The 25,488-nt window shown below is 42.7% G+C and overlaps 1 protein-coding gene across 1 annotated transcript in view; it reads right to left on the reverse strand.

Moving 5' to 3' along the window:
- LOC117355022 (zinc finger protein 271-like) overlaps positions 1 to 24,566 on the reverse strand; it is a 98,738-nt gene extending 74,172 nt beyond the window's left edge. The window contains exons 1-4 of the mRNA XM_033932969.1: positions 24,482 to 24,566; positions 22,014 to 22,019; positions 21,007 to 21,123; positions 5,918 to 6,385 (exon numbers count right to left, since the gene is read on the reverse strand). Coding sequence (XP_033788860.1) covers positions 5,918 to 6,385; positions 21,007 to 21,123; positions 22,014 to 22,019; positions 24,482 to 24,566 — 676 coding nt within the window. The remainder of the gene's footprint in view (positions 1 to 5,917; positions 6,386 to 21,006; positions 21,124 to 22,013; positions 22,020 to 24,481) is intronic.
- Between the last annotated feature and the right edge of the window lie 922 nt (positions 24,567 to 25,488).

Raw genomic sequence — 25,488 nt, forward strand, 5'->3', positions numbered from 1 at the left:
GGGGGCAGGCGTGGGGAGGGAGGGGGCACTAACGGGACAAAGGACGGAAGGAAGGAGGGAGGAAGGGGGCCTAACGGGACACAGGAAGGAGCGAGGGAGGAAGGAAGGGGGCACTATCTTGTGACATAGGAAGGAGTGAGGGAGGAAATAGAAAAGGACAATTGCTGGGCTAAATGAAAGAAAGAAATGGATGCACAGTCAGAAGGAAGTGCAACCAGAGACTAAGGGCTCCTTTTACAAAGGTGCGTTAGGGCCTTAATGCACGGAATAGCGCATGCTAAAATGCCACACGCGCTAGCCGCTACCACCTCCTTTTAAGCAGGTGGTAATTTTTCGGCTAGTGCGCACCATAGCTCGCGCTATTCTTGTGCTAATCTTGGGAAAATGATTTTATTTTCAAGTTAGTGATTGAAATGTGACAGTTTTGAGAATTTATATCTGCTATCTATATTTTGCACTATATTAAGAACATAAGAAAAGCCTTCACCGGATCAGACCGAGGTCCATCCAGTCCGGTGACCGCACACGCGGCGGCCGATTTAGGTACTCCTGATTGGAGACCCAGATATACCGTAGCCCTCAATATGATTTGCAAGAAGGTGTGCATCCAACTTGCGCTTGAATCCCAGAACAGTAATCTCTGTCATAACATCCTCCGGGAGAGCATTCCAAATTCCCAGCACACGCTGTGTGAAAAAGAACTTCCTGACATTCGTCCTGAACCTGCTGCCACTCAGTTTCAGTCTGTGACCTCTTCTCCGTGTCACCTCCGAAAAAGTTAGTAATGCTTCTTCTTGATCTATTTTATCAAATCCCTTTATTAATTTAAAAGTCTCTATTAAATCCCCTCTCAGTCTTCTCTGCTCGAGGGTAAACAGTCCCAATTTCCTAAGGCGCTCTTTGTAGCTCAAATTCTCCAATCCCTTGACAAGTTTTGTGGCTCGTCTCTGTACCCTCTCCAGCAGAGTTATATCTTTCTTGAGGTATGGAGACCAGTGTTGTACACAGTATTCCAATTGCGGTCTGACCATTGCTCTATAAAGTGTCATTATTACATCTTCCGATCTACTCGTGATCCCCTTCTTAATTATGCCCAACATCCGGTTAGCTTTCTTCGCCGCTGCCGTGCATTGTGCCGAAGGCTTTAGGGTTCTGTCAATCAGTACCCCCAAATCTCTTTCCTGTTCACATTTTGCTAATGTCACCCCCAACATCTTATACTCGTGTTCTTTGTTTTTTTTTCCTAGATGCATCACCTTGCATTTGTTTATGTTAAAATTCATCTGCCACTTTGTTGCCCATGCTTCCAACTTGTTCAGATCCTTCTGGAGTTCCTCGCAGTCCCTTTGAGAGTCAACCGCCCGACATAGTTTTGTATCGTCTGCAAACGTTATCATATTGCAAGTTGTTTCCTCTTCCAGATCGTTTATAAAAATATTGAACAAGATGGGCCCAAGAACATTACATTACATTAGTGATTCCTATTCCACCAATACCTTGCGGTTCAAGGCGGATTACATAAAAGTTTACAGGAATAGCATAAGAGATTTCCTAAGAGTTACATAAGAATTACCTTAGAGTTGTCGAGATCTTAAGGTGATAAATGTTGGGTAATAAGAATTACCAAAGAGTTGTCGAGATCTTAAGGTGGTATGTCTTGGGTAAATAGAGGCGTTTTAGCATGAGTTGGGTAGTTAGGAGCATATTAGAGTATATTAAGTGTGTAGAGTGGGGTTTAGGTAGGAACTGGTCGTATTAGATAGGTTTTATGTATTTTTGGAAGAGTAGGGTTTTAGTATCTTTCTTGAAGGTTTTGTAACCTGTGGTCGATGACAACAGAATAGTGATTTGTCTGTCCAGTTTAGGTGCTTTGGAGGCTATTAGTCTACAGTGATTACTGAGGTGACATTGCATATTTTAAAGCCATCTACATTGACCTCTTTGAAGAAAACCTGAATTTAAATGATAATTCCTCTGCATAGAGTGTGCTTTGTGTTTTTTTTTATTTTGTGGTTACCATTATGTATTAAAAATACTATATTGTGTGTATATGAAAAATGGATGGGGGAAATTGCATTACAATTAGTATTACTATTATGGGAGTAGAGCCAGAGGCAGAGATTGTGCAGGTTTGGGGCAGGATTTGGGGCGGAATTTGGTCGGAGTACTCTACTGGTATTTGTTAGGCTTTGGGGGTACTTGGCTTGAAAAGATTGAGAAACACTGCAGACTAAAACTAAACTCAAGAGAAAACAAAATTTTTCATATCAGTGCCATACCCACTCGACACTAAAGCACCAATATGCATCAACAATCTTAGTTATCCAATTCAACCCACTATGAAGATATTGGGTGTAACACTGGACCAGAACCTGACCATGAAAGACCAGGTAGACTCCTTGATTAGAAAAATCTTTCACACCCTCTGGAAACTTCAGTCCATCAGAGCATACTTCGATGCCTCATCATTTCGAATTCTAGTACAATCCCTTATTCTGAGTCAACTTGATTATTGTAACATCGCCTACTTGGCACTCCCCCAAAAGCATATGTGGCGATTGCAACTAGTTAAAAATACAGCGGTTAGATTACTTTATGGACTGAAGAAATTTGATCACATGACACCTTCCTATCGACTTTTACACTGGTTGCCGATGGGGGCACGTGTGAAATTCAAGTTTGGTTGTTTTTGCTTCAAGGTACTCTATGGCTTAGCCCCTAAATACATAACAGACCTTTTCTCTTTCTCAACCAACAGACACAAGCGAAGCTCACACCTGAACTTCATTTCTCCACCGGTTAGAGGTTGTAAATTTAAAAGTCATCATCAACATCTTCTCGCACAATCTGGAAATATCACTCAACATCTTCTTTATTTGGAGCAGAAGTTTATATTCCAATGGCATACCTTGGCCCCCACAGGATTAAACAATGATATTGAATGGTTTCAATTATAATCAATCATGATGTCAGAAGTGATGATGTAGTAGGTAGTAAAAGGGGAGTGTATTTAAAGCGTGGCCTGCTGGGAAGTTCTTCTTGTCAGTAGTGCGTGTGTGAGCAGTATGGAGTGTTTGTGCCGGTAAGTTGTAGAGAGAGTGTGTACATTGAATATTTCAAATGTAGTGTTTATTAAGTTAGCAAGCTGTGTGGTGCAGTGTTGATTTGAGTTATCTTGTAATTGTAGTACCCCTCCTGAAGAAGCCAGCGGGTGAAACCTAGGTTGGGGGGTCGGTATTGTGAATAAACGGAGGAGCCCGGAGCAGTTATGTGTACCATCTACACCATTCAAAGTTAAGTTGTTGTGAAATTTATGATTTTATTTTTATTTAAGTTTTATTTTCTGTTATTTAGTCTTTGTTTGGTGGAGGAGACTGTGAACAACTATGATGGTCTCCTTAACAGCTGCCCCGTGAACTTGTTTCACCGGACCTCAGCTGTGGGTCTGAGTGTTCACTTAACTACATCAGCCTTGTGTTGAAATTAGTGCTTGAAGTAAAACAAAGGTGATTAGTACAATAGAGGTAACATTAGACTTTTTAAGTTATTGTAATTCAGTTTTAAGATTTTTAATATCAACTTCTTGAATATTAACTTTTTGTTCCAATTGGGGCTTAATTGACTTGGCCAGGTCAGCCACGAGATCCCAAATAGCGTCCAGAGTTATCTCTTGAGGTTTCTTTAATATTAGGAAAGATTTTTCAAGTTGAATTTTAACATCCTCACCAGTCAGCTTCTCATCTTGTTGGCGGTTCTCCCGTACACAAGTCCCCCTCTGAACAAACACTCAGGCTCCAAAGGACCCTCCTGCAACTGTAGAAAGTCCACGTCCAAACTCCCTGGTTCGATGTCCAAAGCCTCCAGGGAAGGGAGCACACTGTCTTAAGATTGCTCCTCCTCCCACGGAGAGCTGGCAGTCTGCGGGAGAGGGGGAGCGCTCTTACGTCAGGGCTCAATGAGATCTCAAGTCCCGGGGAGATCGCCACTGCCTCACTACAGGGCGTCTCCAATGGAGTTGCCGACGCCGCTGACATTCCTTGCATTTGGCGCAGGAGCTCGTCGATGTTGCCGATTTTGGTTGGGCCAGGTCGCCGCGATGCTCCAGCGGTACTACGGCCCCTCGTCTTCGGCATCCTAAAAGGTAATTTTCCTCTCTCAGACAAAGATAAATCTGAAAAAAATCGCACGAACAGCTGCTCCGAACTGTTCAGCTGACCTTCCCTTCCGCCATCTAAGATCAGTCCTAAACTTCGTACATTTATATGGTTTGCAACCTGTGAGAATCATTTTGTGATTTAAATTCTGATTGAAGCTTTTATTACACTCAGTACACGTAAATGGTTTGTACCCTGTGAGGATCATTTTGTGATTTTTTTAGATGTGAAAGCCGGGTGAAGCTTTTATTACACTTATTACATGTATGGTTTGTATTCCGTGTGGATCATTTTGTGTCTTTTTACACTTGAAAGCAGAGTAAAGCTTTTATTACACTCAGTACATGTAAATGGCTTGTGTCCTGTGTGGATCATTTCATGACTTTTCAGATTTGAAAGCTGAGTGAAGCTTTTATTACACTCCGTACATGTAAATGGCTTGTGTCCTGTGTGAATGATTTTGTGATTTTTTAGATCTGAAAGCTGAATGAAGCTTTTATTACACTCAGTACATTTAAATGGCTTGTGTCCTGTGTGGATCTTTTCATGATTTTTCAGAGTTGAAAGCCAAGTGAAGCTTTTATTACACTCAGTACATGTAAATGGCTTGTGTCCTGTGTGGATTATTTTGTGACTTTTTAGATTCGAAAGCTGAGTGAAGCTTTTATTACACTCAGTACATGTAAATGGCTTGTGTCCTGTGTGGATCATTTTGTGACTTTTTAGATTCGAAAGCTGAGTGAAGCTTTTATTACACTCAGTACATGTAAATAACTTGTGTCCTGTGTGGATCATTTTGTGTCTTTTTAGAGCTGAAAGCCGAATGAAGCTTTTTTTACATTCACTACATGTAAATGGCTTGTATTCTGTGTGGATCATTTCATGATTTTTCAGAGTTGAAAGCCAAAAGAAGCTTTTATTACACTCAGTACATGTAAATGGTTTGTGTCCTGTGTGGATCATTTTGTGTCTTTTTAGTTGTGAAAGCAGAGTGAAGCTTTTATCACACTCAGTACATGTAAATGGCTTGTGTCCTGTGTGGATCATTTTGTGTCTTTTTAGTTGTGAAAGCAGAGTGAAGCTTTTATCACACTCAGTACATGTAAATGGCTTGTGTCCTGTGTGAATCATTTTGTGACTTTTTAGAGCTGAAAGCCGAGTGAAGCTTTTATTACACTCAGTACATGTAAATGGTTTGTGTCCTGTGTGGATCTTTTCATGATTTTTCAGAGTTGAAAGCCAAGTGAAGCTTTTATTACACTCAGTACATGTAAATGGCTTGTGTCCTGTGTGGATTATTTTGTGACTTTTTAAATACGAAAGCTGAGTGAAGCTTTTATTACACTCAGTACATGTAAATGGCTTGTGTCCTGTGTGAATCATTATGTGATTTTTTAGATGTGAAAGCTGAGTGAAGCTTTTATTACACTCACTACATGTAAATGACTTGTGTCCTGTGTGGATCACTTTGTGTCTTTTTAGACCTGAAAGCTGAGTGAAGCTTTTATTACACTCACTACATGTAAATGGCTTGTGTCCTGTGTGGATCACTTTGTGTCTTTTTAGACCTGAAAGCTGAGTGAAGCTTTTATTACACTCACTACATGTAAATGGCTTGTGTCCTGTGTGGATCATTTTGTGACTTTTTAGACCTGAAAGCCGAGTGAAGCTTTTTTTACACTCACTACATGTAAATGGCTTGTGTCCTGTGTGGATCATTTTGTGTCTTTTTAGATCTGAAAGCTGAGTGAAGTTTTTATTACACTCAGTACATGTAAATGGTGTCACTGCTTTGGGAGTTTGTTGCTGGATTTTTAGAGTTGAAAGCCGAGTGAAGCGTTTATTATGCTCAGAAGATGTTAATGGTTTCTTATTTTTATGATCCCTTTTGTGCATTTGGAGTAGTTTCTGGTGTGTTTTTCTTTTCCTCTTGCCATGGTGGGATTCAGAAGTCACTTTATCACTATTATTAATTTGGGAGGGTCTCTGGTTCTCAGGGCTGTTATTGAGCTCCCTGTCATTTCTCTCACAGAAAGGGCCTCTATCCGTTGAGTCTTCTGCAGGGTCTCTCTGTTCCCTTGATTCCTGCTTACAATTATTTGTGTTAATAATTTCAGGTGTCTGGGAAATATTCTCATAGATGTTTTCTGACTGTGTTTGGATTTCCTCCATTTTCACAGGACCTTTTCCTTGATTCTCAATTCTCTTCCAGTCATGTCGGTTCTGATGATCTGTTGGATATAAACAGAAGATATTTCTCATGAGTTAGAAAACAGCATTGATTTCTAAGATTCTTCAAACTTTCAAATAATACAAGAACAAGAGGGCATTCGAAAAAGCTGAAAGGGGACAGGTTCAAAACAAATGTTAGGAAGTTCTTATTTACCCAACATGTGGTGGATACCTGGAATGCGCTTCCAGAGAACGTAATAGGGCAGAGTACGGTACTGGGGTTCAAGAAAGGATTGGACAATTTCCTACTTGAAAAGGGATAGAAGGGTATAGATAGAAGATTACTGTGCAGGTCCTGGAACTGTTGGGCTGCCGCATGAGCGGGATGCTGGGCACGATCGATCTCAGGTCTGACCCAGCGGAGGCATTGCTTATGTTCTTATGTTCTTAACCAATGTCTAATGAGGAAATATAGATGTTGCAGAAAGATTTTCCATTTGTGGCTTGAGAATTGGTCAGTTTCCTACTTGCAAAGCATTTTTTCAAGCATTTATCTCTAGACAGTGCCAATTTGTGAGCGGTTCCTTGGCAATGGCAGTGTGGAGAGTTAAGGGAGTCAATTCTCTCTAGGGCACCAAATATCTGATTGCTCTATAGATTTTGCATGTAGGTATAAGAATCATCTGTAGCCCACTCGTGCATCACCTATTTGCACACCACCCCCTCTCTTTTGCACGCAATAACTCTTAGGCATTATCTTATGGTATAGCACTTAAGTGCATTTACGAGCACTCCTGCCAAAACACCTCCGTTGTGGCACGTAACTTCTGTTTTAGCATGAAAGTTACACGCCAAAGTGGCATTTAATGTTTGGCAGACTGTACAGAATTAGAGGGACAAGCTCTGAGGAATGAGAATATACTGTATTATAATCTGGGCTTACTGGGGAATTTCTTCTACAATCATGAAGTAATGACCCCTGATCCAGAGTCCTATTGAAACATGGTCACTGTTGGGTCAGGTTTGTCTCCACTCTGACTCACAAGAACAGCCTGTGAATGGAGTACGGACACATATTACTGTTGTCGGACAATCTGTATCTCTTAATAATGGTAAGAAAGCTCCTACCCAAACAATTCCCTCTCACTGGTTCGTACTAGAGGTGCCCGATTCGAATCAATTCACTTCAGATGAATCGATTCAAATTAATTCGTTTCCAGAGAAAAACGGACTCCCAATTCATGAGCGGTGGTACCAGCCCCCTTGCCTGAGCGGGCCTGAGTTAGCAAATCAGAAGCAAGGTGAGCCCACATCTTCTTGGATTCTTTTATTTTGCCCTTTATTTATTTATTTATTTTTACTGGTTATCTCCTTTAAGCGCACTCCTTCTCGGAATTGATCCTGTCATTCTTCTCCCCCCAACAGCGTTTATCTAATTCCCTACCCCGCATGGGATTAGGTGACACTTTGACTAAATGGATTGGGGCCTGGCTTGGTGGTAGGCTTCAGAGGGTGGTGGTGAACGGCACCCCCTCCGTAACGACAGCAGTGATCAGAAGAGTGCCGCAGGGCTCGGTCTTGGGCCCGATCCTTTTCAATATCTTTATAAGGGACTTGGCTGAGGGGCTTTGCGGTAAAATAACGTTATTCGCCGATGACGCTAAACTGTGTAACATAACAAGCAAGAGCACAACGGACAATATGAAACACGACCTACTCCTATTGGAGCAATGGTCTAGGACCTGGCAACTGAGTTTCAATGCCAAGAAATGCAAAGTCATGCACCTTGGCAGTCAAAATCCATGCGAGACTTACATCCTAAATGGCGAGATCCTAGCAAGGACTGTTGCGGAACGGGACTTGGGGGTAATCATCAGTGAAGACATGAAGACTGCCAATCAAGTGGAGCGGGCTTCATCTAAGGCTAGGCAGATCATAGGATGTATACGTAGGAGTTTCGTCAGCCGCAAGCCTGAAGTCATTATGCCGTTGTATAGATCCATGGTGAGGACCCATCTGGAATACTGCGTATAATTCTGGAGGCCTCATTATCGCAAGGATGTACTGAGGCTTGAGTCGGTCCAGCGAATGGCCACCCGGATGGTCTCGGGACTCAAGGATCTCCCGTACGAGGAACAGCTGGATAAATTGCGGCTATACTCACTCGAGGAACGCAGAGAGAGGGGAGACATGATTGAGACATTCAAATACCTCACGGGCCGTATCGAGGTAGAAGAAGATATCTTCTTTTTCAAAGGTCCGACGGCGACAAGAGGACATCCATGGAAAATCAGGGGCAGGAAATTGCACGGCGACACCAGGAAATACTTTTTCACCGAAAGAGTGGTTGATCGCTGGAATAGACTTCCACTTCAGGTGATCGAGGCAAGCAGCGTGCCTGATTTTAAGAAGAAATGGGATCGTCACGTGGGATCTCTGCACAGAGATAAATAGGGGAGGGTCATTAGGGTGGCCAGACTAGATTGTAGGGATGGAGATCTGATAAGTTCTGATCCAGAGCATCAGAACACTGGCGGGGTCCGCACGCAGGCGGTTCTGAACGCAAGCCAGGTCGGCACACCGACCTAGGCCCTGTGTGCAGATCTGTGCCTGTGTGTGGATCTAGGCCTGGGTTTGGTTCTGAGGCCCTGTTTCTCATTTCCTCTCCCTTCTGACACGTATACATTCTAAGGACAAGGGTTGCACCTTGAGCAGAAGGCTGAGGCATCCCTGACTCTGGCCATATATTAACCTGGATCCCTAATTTCCCACAAGATATGAAGAAGTGCAACGGATATCCGTGACTAACTGGAAGGGCCTCAGTCAACGAGCCTACGCAAGTCATAGACTCTGACCTTACAAGTCTGCGTACATTCCTGGCTCTTTAGCTCTAATCATCGGCAGCCTTCCAGTCCCTAACCTCAACTCAACGAATTTTATTTTTATTCCAAATTATTTTCTAAAAAATTTTTCCTCTTATAATTTATTCTAAAAATCTCAACTCTCTGAAAATCTCAGTTCTCTAAATCGGTGCACTTTTTCTTAATAGGAGACTTAATTAAACATCCAATGTCCAGTGTCTATTAAAGTAACTTAGCTTTCAAGTAGTAACACTCCAGCAAACTGCTTCAGACCATGTCAACGTGGCCAACGTTTCGTGGTAATTTATTTAAACCCACTGCTTCAGGGCCAGTTAGTCTAGCATGCTGCGGAGAATAAAAACACATTCAAAAGATCAATCATGAATAAATAAATAACTCTAGCATCCAAAACAGACAGTCAAACAATTTTGCCTACCTCCTAGATTATAATGACACGGATCTAGTCTCTGAACAGCAAGAAAATGGCGGCAGCCTCTTTTTAAAGAAGACTGTCGGCGTACTGACGTCACAGATAGTATCAAATTACATTAAAGGGACAACTACTGAAAGCAACGCTTAAATAAACTGGTTAATAGAAATGTTGCCATTCCATTTGTTTATTTAAACCCCCCGGAGCTAAAGTTTGTAGGCGATTAATCCAACGTTGCTCATGTTGAGCCAGCATCCGCCTAAAGTTACCTCCTCTCTTGTCAGGTTTAACTACTTCTATGACAATAGCCCTTAGGGAGAAAAACCCATGTTGTTTCTCGATACAATGTTTCGCTAAAGGGGCATTCTTGTTACAGTTCTTAATGTTACTTTTGTGTTCAGTCAAGCGAACATTCAATTTGCGTGAGGTCTGACCAACATAAATAAGATCACACGGACACCTAAGGATGTAAACAACACCCTTAGTTTTACAGTCAGAAGCATGTCTTAGTGTATATATTCTGCTATCTCTTGGATTCTTAAAAGTATTAGTGCAATCCATAAGTTTGCACATTTGACAGCTTCCACACATTTGATGCCCAACATTTTCTATCATGCATGTCTCACTAACTTCTCTTAGGGTAGAGGGACACAATATTTCCTTTAGATTACGATTTCTACGGTATGCTATTCTTAAAGAATAATCTTTAAAGGTCCCCGCTATTTTTAATATATCCCAGTGTTTTCTCAAACTCTTGACAATGTACTGGCTGTTATTAGAGTACGTTAATACACAGGTCATAGTTTTTTTTACATCAGCTTCAGGATTCTCACTAGTCCTGACTCGTAATAAATGTTCACGATGGTTGTAAAACGCTCTCTTATAGGCCAAATTCACAGCTTTCAACGTTGTATAAATCTTTCTTTTAAGCAATTTGCCTGGAACTTAAATTCAGAATCTGAAGTACAAATTCTACGGATCCGTAAAAATTGCGAGAACGGAAGGCTCCTTTTAAGATGAATAGGGTGAGCACTAGAGAAGTGAAGCACAGAGTTACAGTCAGTTGGTTTAGTGTATACCTTCATTTGATATTCATATTGCGTCTTTGTTATCAGCACATCCAAAAATGAAATCGCAGTCTCACTGTATGTATAAGTAAATTTAACTTTCGGATGACAGTTATTAATATAGTCTAAAAAGCTATCCAATTCAGCTTGACATCCATTCCAGATAAGTAGAATGTCATCAATATATCTGGTCCATAATTTCATCTGTGCAAAAAAACGAGAAGGATAAATCCAGCGTTGTTCAAAATTGTCCATAAATAGATTAGCTATGGAGGGGGCTACTGTAATCCCCATCGCAATGCCTGAAGTTTGTTGGAAAAGTTCATCTTCGAACATAAAAAAACTGACCCCCAATCGATTATGGTCACGATCGATGTATGCTCCTTGTACACGATCATTCCCCAGACTGAAGCTTTGGAAATTATCCGAACTACTTTAGAGTTAAGATCTGATCCAAAAGTACCGACTGAAGTACTTTACCAACTAGCTGCAATTGTACTTCGTGACAGTTTTTTTATGTTCGAAGATGAACTTTTCCAACAAACTTCAGGCATTGCGATGGGGATTACAGTAGCCCCCTCCATAGCTAATCTATTTATGGACAATTTTGAACAACGCTGGATTTATCCTTCTCGTTTTTTTGCACAGATGAAATTATGGACCAGATATATTGATGACATTCTACTTATCTGGAATGGATGTCAAGCTGAATTGGATAGCTTTTTAGACTATATTAATAACTGTCATCCGAAAGTTAAATTTACTTATACGTACAGTGAGACTGCGATTTCATTTTTGGATGTGCTGATAACAAAGACGCAATATGAATATCAAATGAAGGTATACACTAAACCAACTGACTGTAACTCTGTGCTTCACTTCTCTAGTGCTCACCCTATTCATCTTAAAAGGAGCCTTCCGTTCTCGCAATTTTTACGGATCCGTAGAATTTGTACTTCAGATTCTGAATTTAAGATCCAGGCAAATTGCTTAAAAGAAAGATTTATACAACGGGGATACCCGTTGAAAGCTGTGAATTTGGCCTATAAGAGAGCGTTTTACAACCATCGTGAACATTTATTACGAGTCAGGACTAGTGAGAATCCTGAAGCTGATGTAAAAAAAACTATGACCTGTGTATTAACATACTCTAATAACAGCCAGTACATTGTCAAGAGTTTGAGAAAATACTGGGATATATTAAAAATAGCGGGGACCTTTAAAGATTATTCTTTAAGAATAGCATACCGTAGAAATCGTAATCTAAAGGAAATATTGTGTCCCTTTACCCTAAGGGAAGTTAGTGAGACATGCATGATAGAAAATGTTGGGCATCAAATGTGTGGAAGCTGTCAAATGTGCAAACTTATGGATTGCACTAATACTTTTAAGAATCCAAGAGATAGCAGAATATATACACTAAGACATGCTTCTGACTGTAAAACTAAGGGTGTTGTTTACATCCTTAGGTGTCCGTGTGATCTTATTTATGTCGGTCAGAACTCACGCAAATTGAATGTTCGCTTGACTGAACACAAAAGTAACATTAAGAACTGTAACAAGAATGCCCCTTTAGCGAAACATTGTATCGAGAAACAACATGGGTTTTTCTCCCTAAGGGCTATTGTCATAGAAGTAGTTAAACCTGACAAGAGAGGAGGTAACTTTAGGCGGATGCTGGCTCAACATGAGCAACGTTGGATTAATCGCCTACAAACTTTAGCTCCGGGGGGTTTAAATAAACAAATGGAATGGCAACATTTCTATTAACCAGTTTATTTAAGCGTTGCTTTCAGTAGTTGTCCCTTTAATGTAATTTGATACTATCTGTGACGTCAGTACGCCGACAGTCTTCTTTAAAAAGAGGCTGCCGCCATTTTCTTGCTGTTCAGAGACTAGATCCGTGTCATTATAATCTAGGAGGTAGGCAAAATTGTTTGACTGTCTGTTTTGGATGCTAGAGTTATTTATTTATTCATGATTGATCTTTTGAATGTGTTTTTATTCTCCGCAGCATGCTAGACTAACTGGCCCTGAAGCAGTGGGTTTAAATAAATTACCACGAAACGTTGGCCACGTTGACATGGTCTGAAGCAGTTTGCTGGAGTGTTACTACTTGAAAGCTAAGTTACTTTAATAGACACTGGACATTGGATGTTTAATTAAGTCTCCTATTAAGAAAAAGTGCACCGATTTAGAGAACTGAGATTTTCAGAGAGTTGAGATTTTTAGAATAAATTATAAGAGGAAAAATTTTTTAGAAAATAATTTGGAATAAAAATAAAATTCGTTGAGTTGAGGTTAGGGACTGGAAGGCTGCCGATGATTAGAGCTAAAGAGCCAGGAATGTACGCAGACTTGTAAGGTCAGAGTCTATGACTTGCGTAGGCTCGTTGACTGAGGCCCTTCCAGTTAGTCACGGATATCCGTTGCACTTCTTCATATCTTGTGGGAAATTAGGGATCTCTATTATTGTTAGTATTATTCCCACGTAGGGATTTGAGTTTAGTGCATATATTAACCTGACCATACATTTACCCTTTTTCTCTTATCTTGTTTAAGCATCCCTTATATGGGCAACAATCAGACTTTGCCTGAGCAAGGCTAATCAAGAGAGCTTAAGAAGCATGCATTATAACCTTTGGACTGTCACATGCCATAGTAAGATTTGAGACATATCAGAAATGTACACATTGGGATTCACTTTATTGTAACTGTTATTATGTATTCATATGTCATGTGAGATAGTAGCCTTGAGACACACATGATATAGATAAACAATAGTTTAATCCTCACTGTAAAGGCATTATGAAATTATAACCTTGTAGAGCATTAACTAAGTAATTAATGGAGATATGATTCTCAATAAAAAGAGGGAGAGACCATTCATTTGAAGCGTCTCCTCCTGACTCTAAGATTGCATGTGTGTGTTTATTGTGGGGCATTCCTACACTAGATGGGCCGCGGCCCTTATCTGCCGTCTTTTTCTATGTTTCTACCTTTAATTCGATGCAAAAATTGTTGTCAAGCGGCTGTAGCAAATGCGATTCACAAAGCTAGTCCGGGCATCTTCTTTCCATTGCAGCCGCCCCAGTGAAAACAGGAAGTTGTCACTGAGGTTGGGCCGCAGTGGAGAGAAGATGCCAGGAGAGGCAGCAGGAAAGCTCTGTGGATTACTAGAGTTGCAACCGCCACCAGCAACAAATTTTATAACAAAATAAAGGTAGATGCGGGAGATGGATTTGGTGGAGAGGGAGAGATAGGCTTGAGGGAGGAGGACAAAATGGGGAGAGGGAGAGATGATCAACGCAGAGATAACAGAGGGGAGATAGCAGAGAGACCCAACAGTTGAAGGCAGTCTGCTGACACCTGAATTCATATCAGCCACAACATTTAGCACTAATTCTTCAGTTCGATTTAAGTAGCGCTTTCAGTTTAGTGGATCACTCCAAATTGCTTGAAGTAATGGACATGTTGGGTATTCAAGGTAATGTTCTTTTATGGTTTAAGGGGTTCCTTGAATCCAGATTATATCAAGTTGGGTTCAATAATACATTTTCCAACACTTGGAAAAATCCGAGTCCCTCAGGGCTCACCTCTTTCTCCTACACTATTTAACATGTATCTCTCTTCTTTGGGTTTTATACCGAGTGATTTGGGTGTAAAATTGTTCAGTTATGCTGACAATATCACAATCATCATCCCCGCTCTCCACTGTAGGGACTAGCAGGGGCTAGTCCTGTCTACAGAGGGAGACACCACGTTATTTTTTTCTTTGTTCTTTCTTCTTAATGAGTATGTGCTTTCCTTACAGTGCCCACATCAACCGTCCTCTGAGGAAGAGGAGCAGTACCACATTCCACCACTAGAGCTGTATTTGAAGAGCACAGAGAATCCAAGCCTGAGTTTTAGAGAGAATTTTAGTTTCTTTGTTCCCTACTAATTATGTGCTTATTTTTCAGCAGTAGCCGTTCACATTACTCAGGTTCTCTCTACAGACAGCATGTCCCTTGGACAAAGAAAGAAAGCAGCCGTACACTTTCCCCTATGTGGTAGCAGTTCCACATAGCCAGAGCCACAAGTTCCCCTATGTGGTAGCAGTTCCACAAGCCAGAGAAGACAAGCCTGAATAACAGACAAGATTGCCTTCAGAATGTTTCAGCATGAACTCTAAAGCCCTTATGCAGTTCATTTAAATTAATTCAGAGACTCTGACTTTACAAGTTGCTAAAATATTTGCAAAGACATTTCTGGACTCATAAGATTTTGAAAAAAAAACAACTTTACTTTAAGTCACTTCATTTGAATTAGGCTTCTGAACTTTAATTATGCTTTTGCATAATTCAATAGGCTTATTATGACAAATCAAACTCTGTTGTTACCAACTGGTCCACCCCTTATTCAGAAGAAAGCTTCCTTTTTTGAGGAATATAATAACAATTCGAAATGGATAAAGTCTCAGCATTTTGTACCCCTAGAATTTCCTTAAAGCATTTCCTTGATAAGATTTCAGATGAAAGTAAATGAGTCAAAGAAAAGATAACAAAACATCTCAAGTTTATAATGCAAATTATATGAATCTTTTAAATCATAGGGCACCTTTTACTAAGGTACGCTAACGTTTTTAGCGCACGCAGGAAATTACTGTGTGCTACGCGGAAAAACGAATGTCAGCTCAATGCTGGCGTTAAGGTCTAGCGCGTGCGTTATTCCGCGCATTAAAACGCTAACGCAGCTTAGTAAAAGGAGCCCTTAGTTTATTTATTAAAGCTTTCATACGTACAACAGCAAAAAGATTGAAAAAAGAGAATGAAACCCATCAAACATATCAGGATATAGAGATCATAAGAGTCCAATTATACAGTTATGTTATGCGATGGAAACAAGTCAAGGCATACGAGAATCATCAGAACTCAACAGCAAATAATCTTTAAGAGCAGACCATTTCTTTAAGGAAGTAGCAGTAGATGAACAACGTTTCTTAACCAAATTGAGGCATAGTAAATTCCACCAATGTGAATGGGAGACTTTTGATAGATCCTTCCAGTAGGTACATACTATAGGTTGTAAACTGAAAAAACACCATGAACATCTTCTCTCGCACCAAGCAGCATCATGGGGTAAAGACCTAGAACAATTGCTTTCGCCCACTACTTATGAGGAATTTAGGAAACGTCTGAAAACACACCTGTTCCTAAAGTATCTAGACAACTGATCCTCTCTTCTCTCTCCCCTCTATAGCGATTAACTTGTTCTATTGATCACTCTCTCCTCAAAAATGGATTTCCTGTCCTATTAACCCTCTTTCTTCCTCCCCTCTTAAAGTCAATCAATTTGTACCTTTGCTTAATCTTTGTAAACCGCATAGAACTTCACAGTATTGCGGTATATAAGCTGTTGTTGTTGTTATTATTATTATCTTGTTAGCTATTGTATTTTCTTTATCTTGGTCCTCAGGCATTATTCTCAGAAAAAGACTTTTTGTTTATCCTGGATTTTAAATTTTACTCCATATTGCTGAATAATATGTATTGTGACTCAGTTGTGACATTGCTTGTATATCAAGTTAAAATTTAATAAAATATTTTGCTTGTCTTGCAAAACGCTTGCAAACCAAGTTACTTGCAATCCAAGGTTTTACTGTATATGAAATGTGCGTATACATTTCTCCCAAGGAGCCCCGAATACCTCCAATATAATGTTGTTCCCTTCTCTTGCGCAATTTGTGAGCCAACAAACTACTCGCCCTATTCCAGTTTAATTTTGTGAAGACACTCTGAAATATCCGCAGCTCTAAAGGATATAGTTGCTCTTTGGCTTCCCACATCTCAGCTCGATGTTTCTGCAAATTCCCTTGAGCCCTACCCTCTCTTTCCCAAGCTGCTATTTGGACACGTAAGTTAGGGGTCCTTTTATCAAGCCGCACTAGAGGGGTTAGTACGTCGGACATTTCATCATGCGCTAACCCCCGCGGCTGGCTAAAAAATTAACGCCTGCTCAATGCAGGCATTAGTGGCTAGCACGGTAGGCGTTTTAATGCGCGTTAAACCCCTACCACAGCTTGATAAAATGACCCCTTAGTCTCTTCTCCTCTGTTAACCTTATTTACATGAGCTTGAAAAGAAATATTATCATACATTACCATCTTCAGTGTTTCCCATAAAGTCATTGATATCCAAAAAGGCCTTTAAATGTGATACATTCTCTGGGTCTAAAAGGAGGGCCTCATTCAGTCGCCAATACAGTCTAGTGGAGCACTGAAGATCCACCAAAAAATCAAGGATGATGGGTGAATGGTCCAACCAGGTACCTAAATGAACCTCAAGAAGACTCCACCAGTCCCAAGGCAGCTTGAGTGCCTAACCAAAGATCAAATGCGATGAGGAAGAGTGAGTCGAGGAAAAATTAGTATATTCCCTAGACCTTGGATGGAGCACCCGCCAAATGTCATGTAATCCCCAATGATGTAAAAATCATTGCAGTTTAAGTTGATCTGAGTGGGCATATGAAATCAGAGGGGAGGAAGTTAAATTACAATCTCCTCCCATAATAAAAGTACCTTCAATGTTATCCACCAAAACCTATTATGTCTGGGCAGCAAATGTGATTCCTGGATAAATATAACATCAGCCTTCAAAAGAGAGGCTTCCCGAAACAAGAGTTGACGTTTCAAAGGTATGTTCAACCCCCTAACATTAAGGGACATAAGTTTCACATTTAACATAATGAAACGAGCAAAAGATAGAGAACGTTGCAAACTTCAAAAGAGCCATGAAACAAGATAACACTAATACTGAAAAAAACAACAAAAAGCAAAAAAAGACAACCCCCCCAAAGCAATGATAATAAAAAATACCCAGAAACCCCTTCCCACCCACCCCCATTGGAGCCTGACATAGTGGACAGGATTATCGCTGTGGTCCTCGAGGGAGCCTGAATTTCCAGAAATAGCACTGCAGCTTCATCCAACGATCGAATTATCTGTAACTTTCCTTCTAAATAGAAGGCTAAAGCAAAAGGATATTGTCACTTGTATTTAATCCCACTTCCACCAACAAACATGTATAAGGCTTAAGCTCTCCTCTGCATCTCAGAATTGTCGCAGCAAGATCTTGGTAAATTTCCATAGTAAAGGAGTCCCATAGAAACGGTGCTTTTGCCCGAGCTTCTGATAAGATAAGCTCTTTTAACTTAAAAGTAGTAAAACATATCACCATATCTCGCGGATTGTTAGCTCTCGAGCGACCCATAACCCTATGGGCATGCTTGATCAAGATTTCCTCAGGCTATATGGCATGAGTGGTATTTTGCAATAAGTCACTAACCAACTTCTGTATTGTTTGCTCACAATTAGAATATTCGGGTGACTCGGGTATCCCTCTAAATCGGAGGTTATTCCTTTGAGAATGATTCTCAAGATCTTTAACTTTATCAACAAGGTACATGTTATCAGCTTTAGATTGCTGGAGAGAACTCTCAAGAGCAGTATTGGCCTCATGATGTTCGTTAAGGTGCGTTTCTGATTCCATCAAGCGATTTCCCAAATCTGAAATTTCACCTCTCAAGTCGCTAGCCAAGGTGTTTAGTTCATGAAATCAGACTTTATTTCTTCCATTCAGTTGCATCCAGGTCGTGTGCCTTAGAATCAGCTTCAGAGACCTCTCTTTTTCATCTCCATAGCTAGACAGGAGAAAGGATATTCTCCAGGATCACACTGGTTGTAGGAATGCCACAAAGGAAACACAAACACTCAGGCTTAGAGTCGAGAGGAGGCGCTCCAAATGAATGGTCTCTCCCTCTTTTTATTGAGAATCATATCTCCATTAATTACTTAGTTAATGCTCTACAAGGTTATAATTTCATAATGCATTTACAGTGAGGATTAAACCATTGTTTATCTATATCATGTGTGTCTCAAAGCTATTAACTCACGTGACAAATGAATACATAATAACAGTTATAATAAAGTGATTCCCAATGTGTACCTTTCTGATATGTCTCAAATCTTACTTTCTCTCAATAACCAATTCCAAGTATATGGTTCTACTTTTACTCCTGTATCATATCATTTCAGACCTTCTATTTATACTTTTTTTATTTATTATTATTATCTTACTATGGCATGTGACAGTCCAAAGGTTATAATGCATGCTTCTTAAGCTCTCTTGATTAACCTTGCTCAGGCAAAGTCTGATTGTTGCCCATATAAGGAATACTTAAACAAGATAAGAGAAAAAGGGTAAATGTATGTCAGGTTAATATGTGGCCAGAGTCAGGGATGCCTCAGCTCAAGGTGCAACCTTTGTCCTTGCTTAGAATGTATACGTGGCAGGAGGGAGAAGGAGAGGAAATGAGAAACAGGGCCTCAGAACCAAACCCGGGCCTAGATTCACACACAAGCCTCGATCCGCACACAGGGCCTAGGTCGGTGTGGCGACCTGGCCTGCGTTCAGAACCGCCTGTGTGCGGACCCCGCCAGTGTTCTGATGCTCTGGATCAGAACTTATCAGATCTCCATCCCTACAACTGGTAACTGAGAATCCACCGAGAAACACCTGTAATAGCATGATTTAGAACCGAGTCCCAGGGAGCTCCCAGCTCAAGCAGCATCAGGTGCGATGACGTCACTTCTCACTCCATCCCTGTAAGTTTTGAGGCATAACGAGGTGTTTTGGAGAAGTTGTGAAACTTAGAAAAAATAAAGTTGGGAAATTCAAGATGGCCACTACAACAGTGATTTGGTGCCTTAAATTAACTTCCAAATGCTTCAGACTGCCCCAAATAAATTGAAAAAATAGGATTTTAGGGGATGGAACCAAAATCCTAACCACAAAACCAGTCAAAATACACAGTTCAATGACCCTCCCTCCCTGATTTTCCCCATAGGCTGTCACAGCCTGTACTCACAGAAAATGTGTTAGGGAAATGGTGCTGCAGCTTCTTCAGCTTTAAAGTGTGGCTGGATCTGGAGAGGTTCTCTACCTCAAGCCGGCAGCCAGCTCCTATGCCGAAACCTTTGGGCTGCCAGTCGGACCTTAGTTGGAATGATCCTCTAACCCCTCCCCCCACACACACATTCAGACTGTGACGGATCACATGGGAAGGTGAGGAGGCAAAGTTGCAGCCAACACCCTGAGCTCCCCAAAGGATTGCTATGAATGCCTAACAGCCTGCACTCTATCTCCTAAGTCAAGGAAGTGCATAGCAGGGCTGTGGAGTCGGAGTCGAGGAGTTGGAGACAAGTTTGGGTACCTGGAGTCGAAGTCGTGGGCACCAGAAACTGAGGAGTTGAGTCTAAGGATTTATCTAACAACTCCACAGCTCTGATTTCAAAACATATAGATAAAACCATGGCTGTGGAGTCTGAGACAATTTTGGGTACCTGGAGTCAGAGACATAGGTACCAGAAACTGAGGAGTCGGAGTTGAAGGATTTATCCACCAACTCCACAGCCCTGGCGCATAGAACTGAAAGGTATTGCGATTAAATTAATGGATTATATTATGTTATTTAAGCACCAAATGAAAACTTAAATGTACAGAGCACTAGGCCTCATGTGGGCAAGTGTGTGCTTATGTGCATTAAGTGCTTGGAGAACTCAGTGGTAGTCTATAAGGTAGCACATAAGTGCAAAGGAGATATTCCCTGGGGAGGGACATGGACGGGGCGCACTTACAATCTTAACTTACAGAATAGCTAAATGATGTGTTAAAGTGACACATTGAGGTGTTCACATTTATGGCTGCCAGCTAGACAACATGCAGAGACCCTGCTGCTACCCAGGCTTCTGCACACAGACCCAGTACACAGCAATGCTCACAACAGTCACAGTCCAGGATCTGGCACCACAAAACACGCGTTCCACCAAAAACCCACCACACTTCAATGATGCACAAACCGACAAAGCTATTTTACCTTTATGTTAGGCTATGTCCATATGGAAAATGATGTAACTTAAATCACCATAGGCTGTCTTTACAGAAAATGCTGCAATTTTAAAACACCCTATGTCCACTAAATCTATATTTCCAAATCTGTACGTTACGACTATACTGTAAAATCTAAAATCTATACCTCAATGTCCACCAAGTTTGTCCTGCTTATACTGTGAATGTACTCTGTTCTGGGCTCCTTTGGGAGGCTAAATAAATGACTAACACACACAGTTTCCTCCACCTCTCCAGAGCTAAGACTGTGGCCCACTGATTAAGCCTTCGTTACAGACCAAGTGACTGATCCTCATCTATAAAGGGGTAGAACCCCCCCTCCAGCAGTCACCCTACAGAAGGTGTTTTACCAGTCCCTCTTATTACTGCACTCACCCGAGCTGCTACTTTTCACAGTGTCTCTTTCCTCTGATCCTGGCTCATCCCTGATGTACGGCTCTTCTCCTCGTTCAATGTAGGATATGATCTTAGGGGTGAAGGTGGGAGAACCTGCTGTTGGGGGTAATAAAAGCGTGTTAATTTTTTCTTAGAAGTAACATAAACCCTCTTTATTTACCTTTAAAGTCTAATCCCCACTCTAAAGATTGCAATATTATCACCTTCTCTTCAATATATGTAAACTTCTTTAAACCTTACACAGCATGCAGGTCTCCTTGTTCATATCTAAAACAGCTGGAATAAGGTGAAATAAACACAGACAGCATGTTCAGACTGATGTGAGCTCAGAGAAGGGGCAGGAAGCTAAAATCATTTCCCCACATCTCTCTCCAGAGAAAACTTTCCAGCAAAGAATCTGCATTTCAGAGATTATCTTTAACTAGTACAGTACGAAGTTCTTTTCCATTTTAATGTAGTTAACATAGTAAATGATGGCAGATAAAGACCTGCATGGCCCATCCAGTCTGTCCAACACTCATAACTTCATGATTAAATTAAAATGTCTTTTTTTTCCTGTTCTCGAGTATGTTACAGGCCTCTTGTGGCACCCACTATTGTTGTTGGTGGACGCTGCCTCTTTGGGTAGGTTTGTCCCTGTGTGTTGCTTGCTGTAGTTTACTTGTGGTAGAATTGTTCTTACTGTTGCCAGATTTACCCATTGACCGCTGGTTACTAAACATTTCCTTCAGGCTTTATACAGCTGTCTTTTTTCATTTGGAGTAGGTTGGCTTGGTCCCCTGACCTCTGCAGGCCTGAAGCTTGTGCCTACTCTTTAATCGGCCCCACCCACTACTGCTAATAAATATGTAAGTTTATCCCTTACCCAGAGAGATCAGGATCTCATAATTCTCCTTCATCACCTCCCTGTAGAGCTCCTTCTGCTCTTCATCTAAATACTCCCACTCCTTCTGGGAGAAAGAGACAGCGATCTCCTCAAATGTCACCTGCATCTGAAAGAGAAACCAGAAACACACTCAGCATTTTCTGCAACTCTTCCAGGAAGGGCTGATGCTCATTGGGGAGGAGGAACATTTACTGGATGTACATAACACACAGTGCCAGACTAGTTGTGTTTCAGAAGAGCTGCCAGTGCTGGGGCTCAGTGAGGCAGAGGGAGATGTTTTGGGAGACCTCTCAGGGCAGAGGGAAGGGTTTCTGGGTTTGTCCCAGCCCAAATCTCTCTCCTTTCAACAAGACCCACCTGGGCAGAAGCTCCTGCAGCCATTTCCCAGGATCAGAAATGCATCTGGGGCTCTTTCTCGGGCTCAGGGTTTGTCTGGGGCAGAAGCTGAGACTTGAAGCCGGAATGGCTGCTTCGTCCGCAAAATAAAGGAAGAAGGCTCGCTTCCTGTTGGGCTCAGGATGATGACATCACGGAAGGGAGGCGGAGCTTCACTCTGAGCACTCGGTCTACAGAGGGAGGCAGCCTTTTCTGGTGGGTTCCGCCCCTTCGAGTGCTGATTGGTCAGACAGTTGCTGGGGAGGAAGAGGAGTTATGAAGTTCCGCCTACTAGCACTGAGAGGGTGGGCGGGAGAAAAGGAGGAGTTTTAGCTTCTTCTTGGCACTCATTGGTCAGAATGTTCCTGGGGCGGGAGAAGGAGGGGTTTTAGCTTCTTCTTGGCACTCATTGGTCAGAATGTTCTTGGAGGAGTTTAAGGAGGGAGGGAGGGAGGGAAAGGAAGGCGGGAAGCTCTGCCTCTCTCAGCAGAAGGAACTCTCTGTCCATCCCCAGCCCTGGCTCCTCCCAAGGAGCAGTTGTGGGATTTGCTTGGTCAGTTCTCTCTGAGGTTATGACAAGACTAAGTAGCTGCATATGATGTGTACACTGCTTCTCCCTGGACAGAGATCTTACAGCCACACAAGAAGGTGACGTCCCCGTGACGGAGCTGGCCCGGCAGTCTAAAAGCTGCAAAGCTAAAGAGCTTTGCGCATGTGCCAGCCCTCCCGCCTGAATGTATCCATCCTGGCCCCTATATAAACAAACCCCCAACCGACCAACACAGTTTTAAAAGTTTCCGCGATCTATCCGACTCGGTAGTCAGAACGGTGTCAGCTGTTTTTCTATACATCGCTTCAACTTTTACTTCTACTATTTCCTTACACGAATTTAACTTGGCAGCGCTCTGGTTTAGCATGTCTGAAAAAGCCAAACCTGGTTTCAAATGCTGCTCCACGTGCGCCTTGAAGATGTCGGCGACTGACCCGCACGCCTCGTGCATCCGCTGTCTGGGTCCCCACCACCGGACTTCTTCTTGCGCTCACTGCGCTAAATTAAACAAGCGCTCTCTCAAAATTCGAGCGCTGAAGCTTAAGGATTTCGAACTCCCTAAAGCGACCTCCGTTCTCCCCTCCGCCTGCCAGCAAGGGGCATCGGAGCCGCAGGGACCGCCTCCCACGGTGCCGAAGCTGGGGATTCGCAAACCAGCTCAGGCACCGACGTCTCCTGCGTGTGTCACGTCGGGCCCAATGACGTCACACGAAGGGACGCTGCCTATTGGCTCACTCGCTCCTCCGCTGCCTATTGGCTCAGTGTCTGCTCCCACTGACCAATCCCGGCCGGATCGCTCACTCTCAGTCCCGCCCTCGGCACCGACTGAATCCAGCCGTCGGCACCGAGCTCCTTCTCGCAAGGAGCCTGCAGCACAGCGTTCTGCCTCCCCAGACCGGCATAGGCACTCTACTTCAGCCAGCCCACCCAGGAAACTGAAGAGGAAATCTAAACACCTTATTTCCTCTAGTTCCTCCTCCTCCTCGGGCTCTCCTCCTGCCTTGTCTGCTGCTGCTGCTCCAGCCCAGCTCTCTCACCAGTCTCAGCCTCTGATGCAGCCTGCACTTTTTCAACTTTTCCAGCAGATCCAGCTCTTTCAGCAACAACAACTGCTTTCTGCCTCTCCTCCGCTCCTCTCCGCTCAGCCTATTGAACAGGGCACTCAGCTTGCATCCTCACCTCACCTGGTCCAGCATGATGCCCATCTCTCTGACTCTGTCTCCACTACCTCTTCTATGGCGGCAGAGCTGGAATCCTACTATGCTTCCTCCTCGCGCTCTCCCTCGCCTGATCTGCAGACGGATCCCCTGCTCTCTTCTCTGGCTCATGAAGACACTCCATCTGAGCGGGATAGGGCATCACCCCCGGAAGACACCTCCTACCCACGCTTCCTATCCAAGATGGCGTCTTCTTTACAATTGACCACCACGGCCCAGCCGGACCCCCGGGAACAGAGACTTCAGGTCCTTAAGTATCTTCATATTCCAAAAGAAGTGGTCTCTTTGCCCCTTCATGCTACTCTGGCTGATTCTCAGAAAGCAATCTGCAACACTCCCTACTCGTCCCGGGTCACGAAACGCAGTTTGGAACATAAATACAAAGTTCAGGATGTGGTGGGGTTTGGCAAAACTCAACTCCCTCACCATCCCTGGTTGTCCGCTCTGCCTTGCGGAAATCCAAATCCTCCAAAGACTTTGCATCTACTCCACCAGTCCGCGAGATGTGCATCATGGACTCCATGGGTAAACGAGCATACCAAAACTCCATGCTGTCTGGGCGAATTGCCATCCATCAGTTCTTCTACACCCAATACCTCTATTCTAATATTGAGGATATGAGAAAACTGGTCGAGACCTTACCGGTGCCCACACAGGAGGCTTTTAATGCCGTCCTCTCTAACTTCGAAGAATGCTCCAAGAACCTTATCCGGGCAGCTGACGATGCCTTTGATACCGCCATGAGGGGAGCGGCTACAGGTATTTCCACCCGCAGACTGGCATGGTTGCAATGCTCTAAACTGGGGGTGGACATCCATGCAAAGGTGGCGGATGCTCCTTGTCTCGGGGACAGCTTGTTTGGAGACAAGGTTAAGGATCTTATTGAGGGGCTTAAAGAGGATTGCACCACACTGGATGCTCTGGAGGAGGATACCGCGCATCACTCAAAACAACCCTTTAAGAAGCAGCTACCTTCTCAATGGCATTTCAATCCCAGGAAGTCGTTTTCTTCTGCCAGACAGTTTGCTCCATATCCGCAAAAGCAGTTTCGGCCCTATCGACAGCAATCCTCCAACAGAGCCCCACGAGACCGTCGCTCTCCTAAACCCGCTCAACCTGCGGGCCAGAAGCCCCAACCCTCTTTTTGACAACCCTCCCCTTCCCGCTGTTCCGGTGGGAGGTCGGTTGAGGTTTTTTCTCCAGACCTGACAAGATATAACCACAGACACCTGGGTCTTGCGCATCATTCAACATGGATACCGCCTTTGCTTCCTGGCTCCTCCTCCTTGGTGCCCCCCTTCCCACCGGCCACTTCAACCATCTCACCTGCTTCCTTTGCAACAGGAGTTATCTCGGTTCCTGGACATTCGGGCCTTAGAGCCAGTTCCCGAACACCAGTGGGGCCAGGGGTTTTATTCCCGATACTTCCTCAT

The sequence above is a fragment of the Geotrypetes seraphini genome, chromosome 2, assembly GCF_902459505.1.
Source record: "Geotrypetes seraphini chromosome 2, aGeoSer1.1, whole genome shotgun sequence".
In the NCBI taxonomy this organism is placed as follows: Eukaryota; Metazoa; Chordata; class Amphibia; order Gymnophiona; family Dermophiidae; genus Geotrypetes; species Geotrypetes seraphini.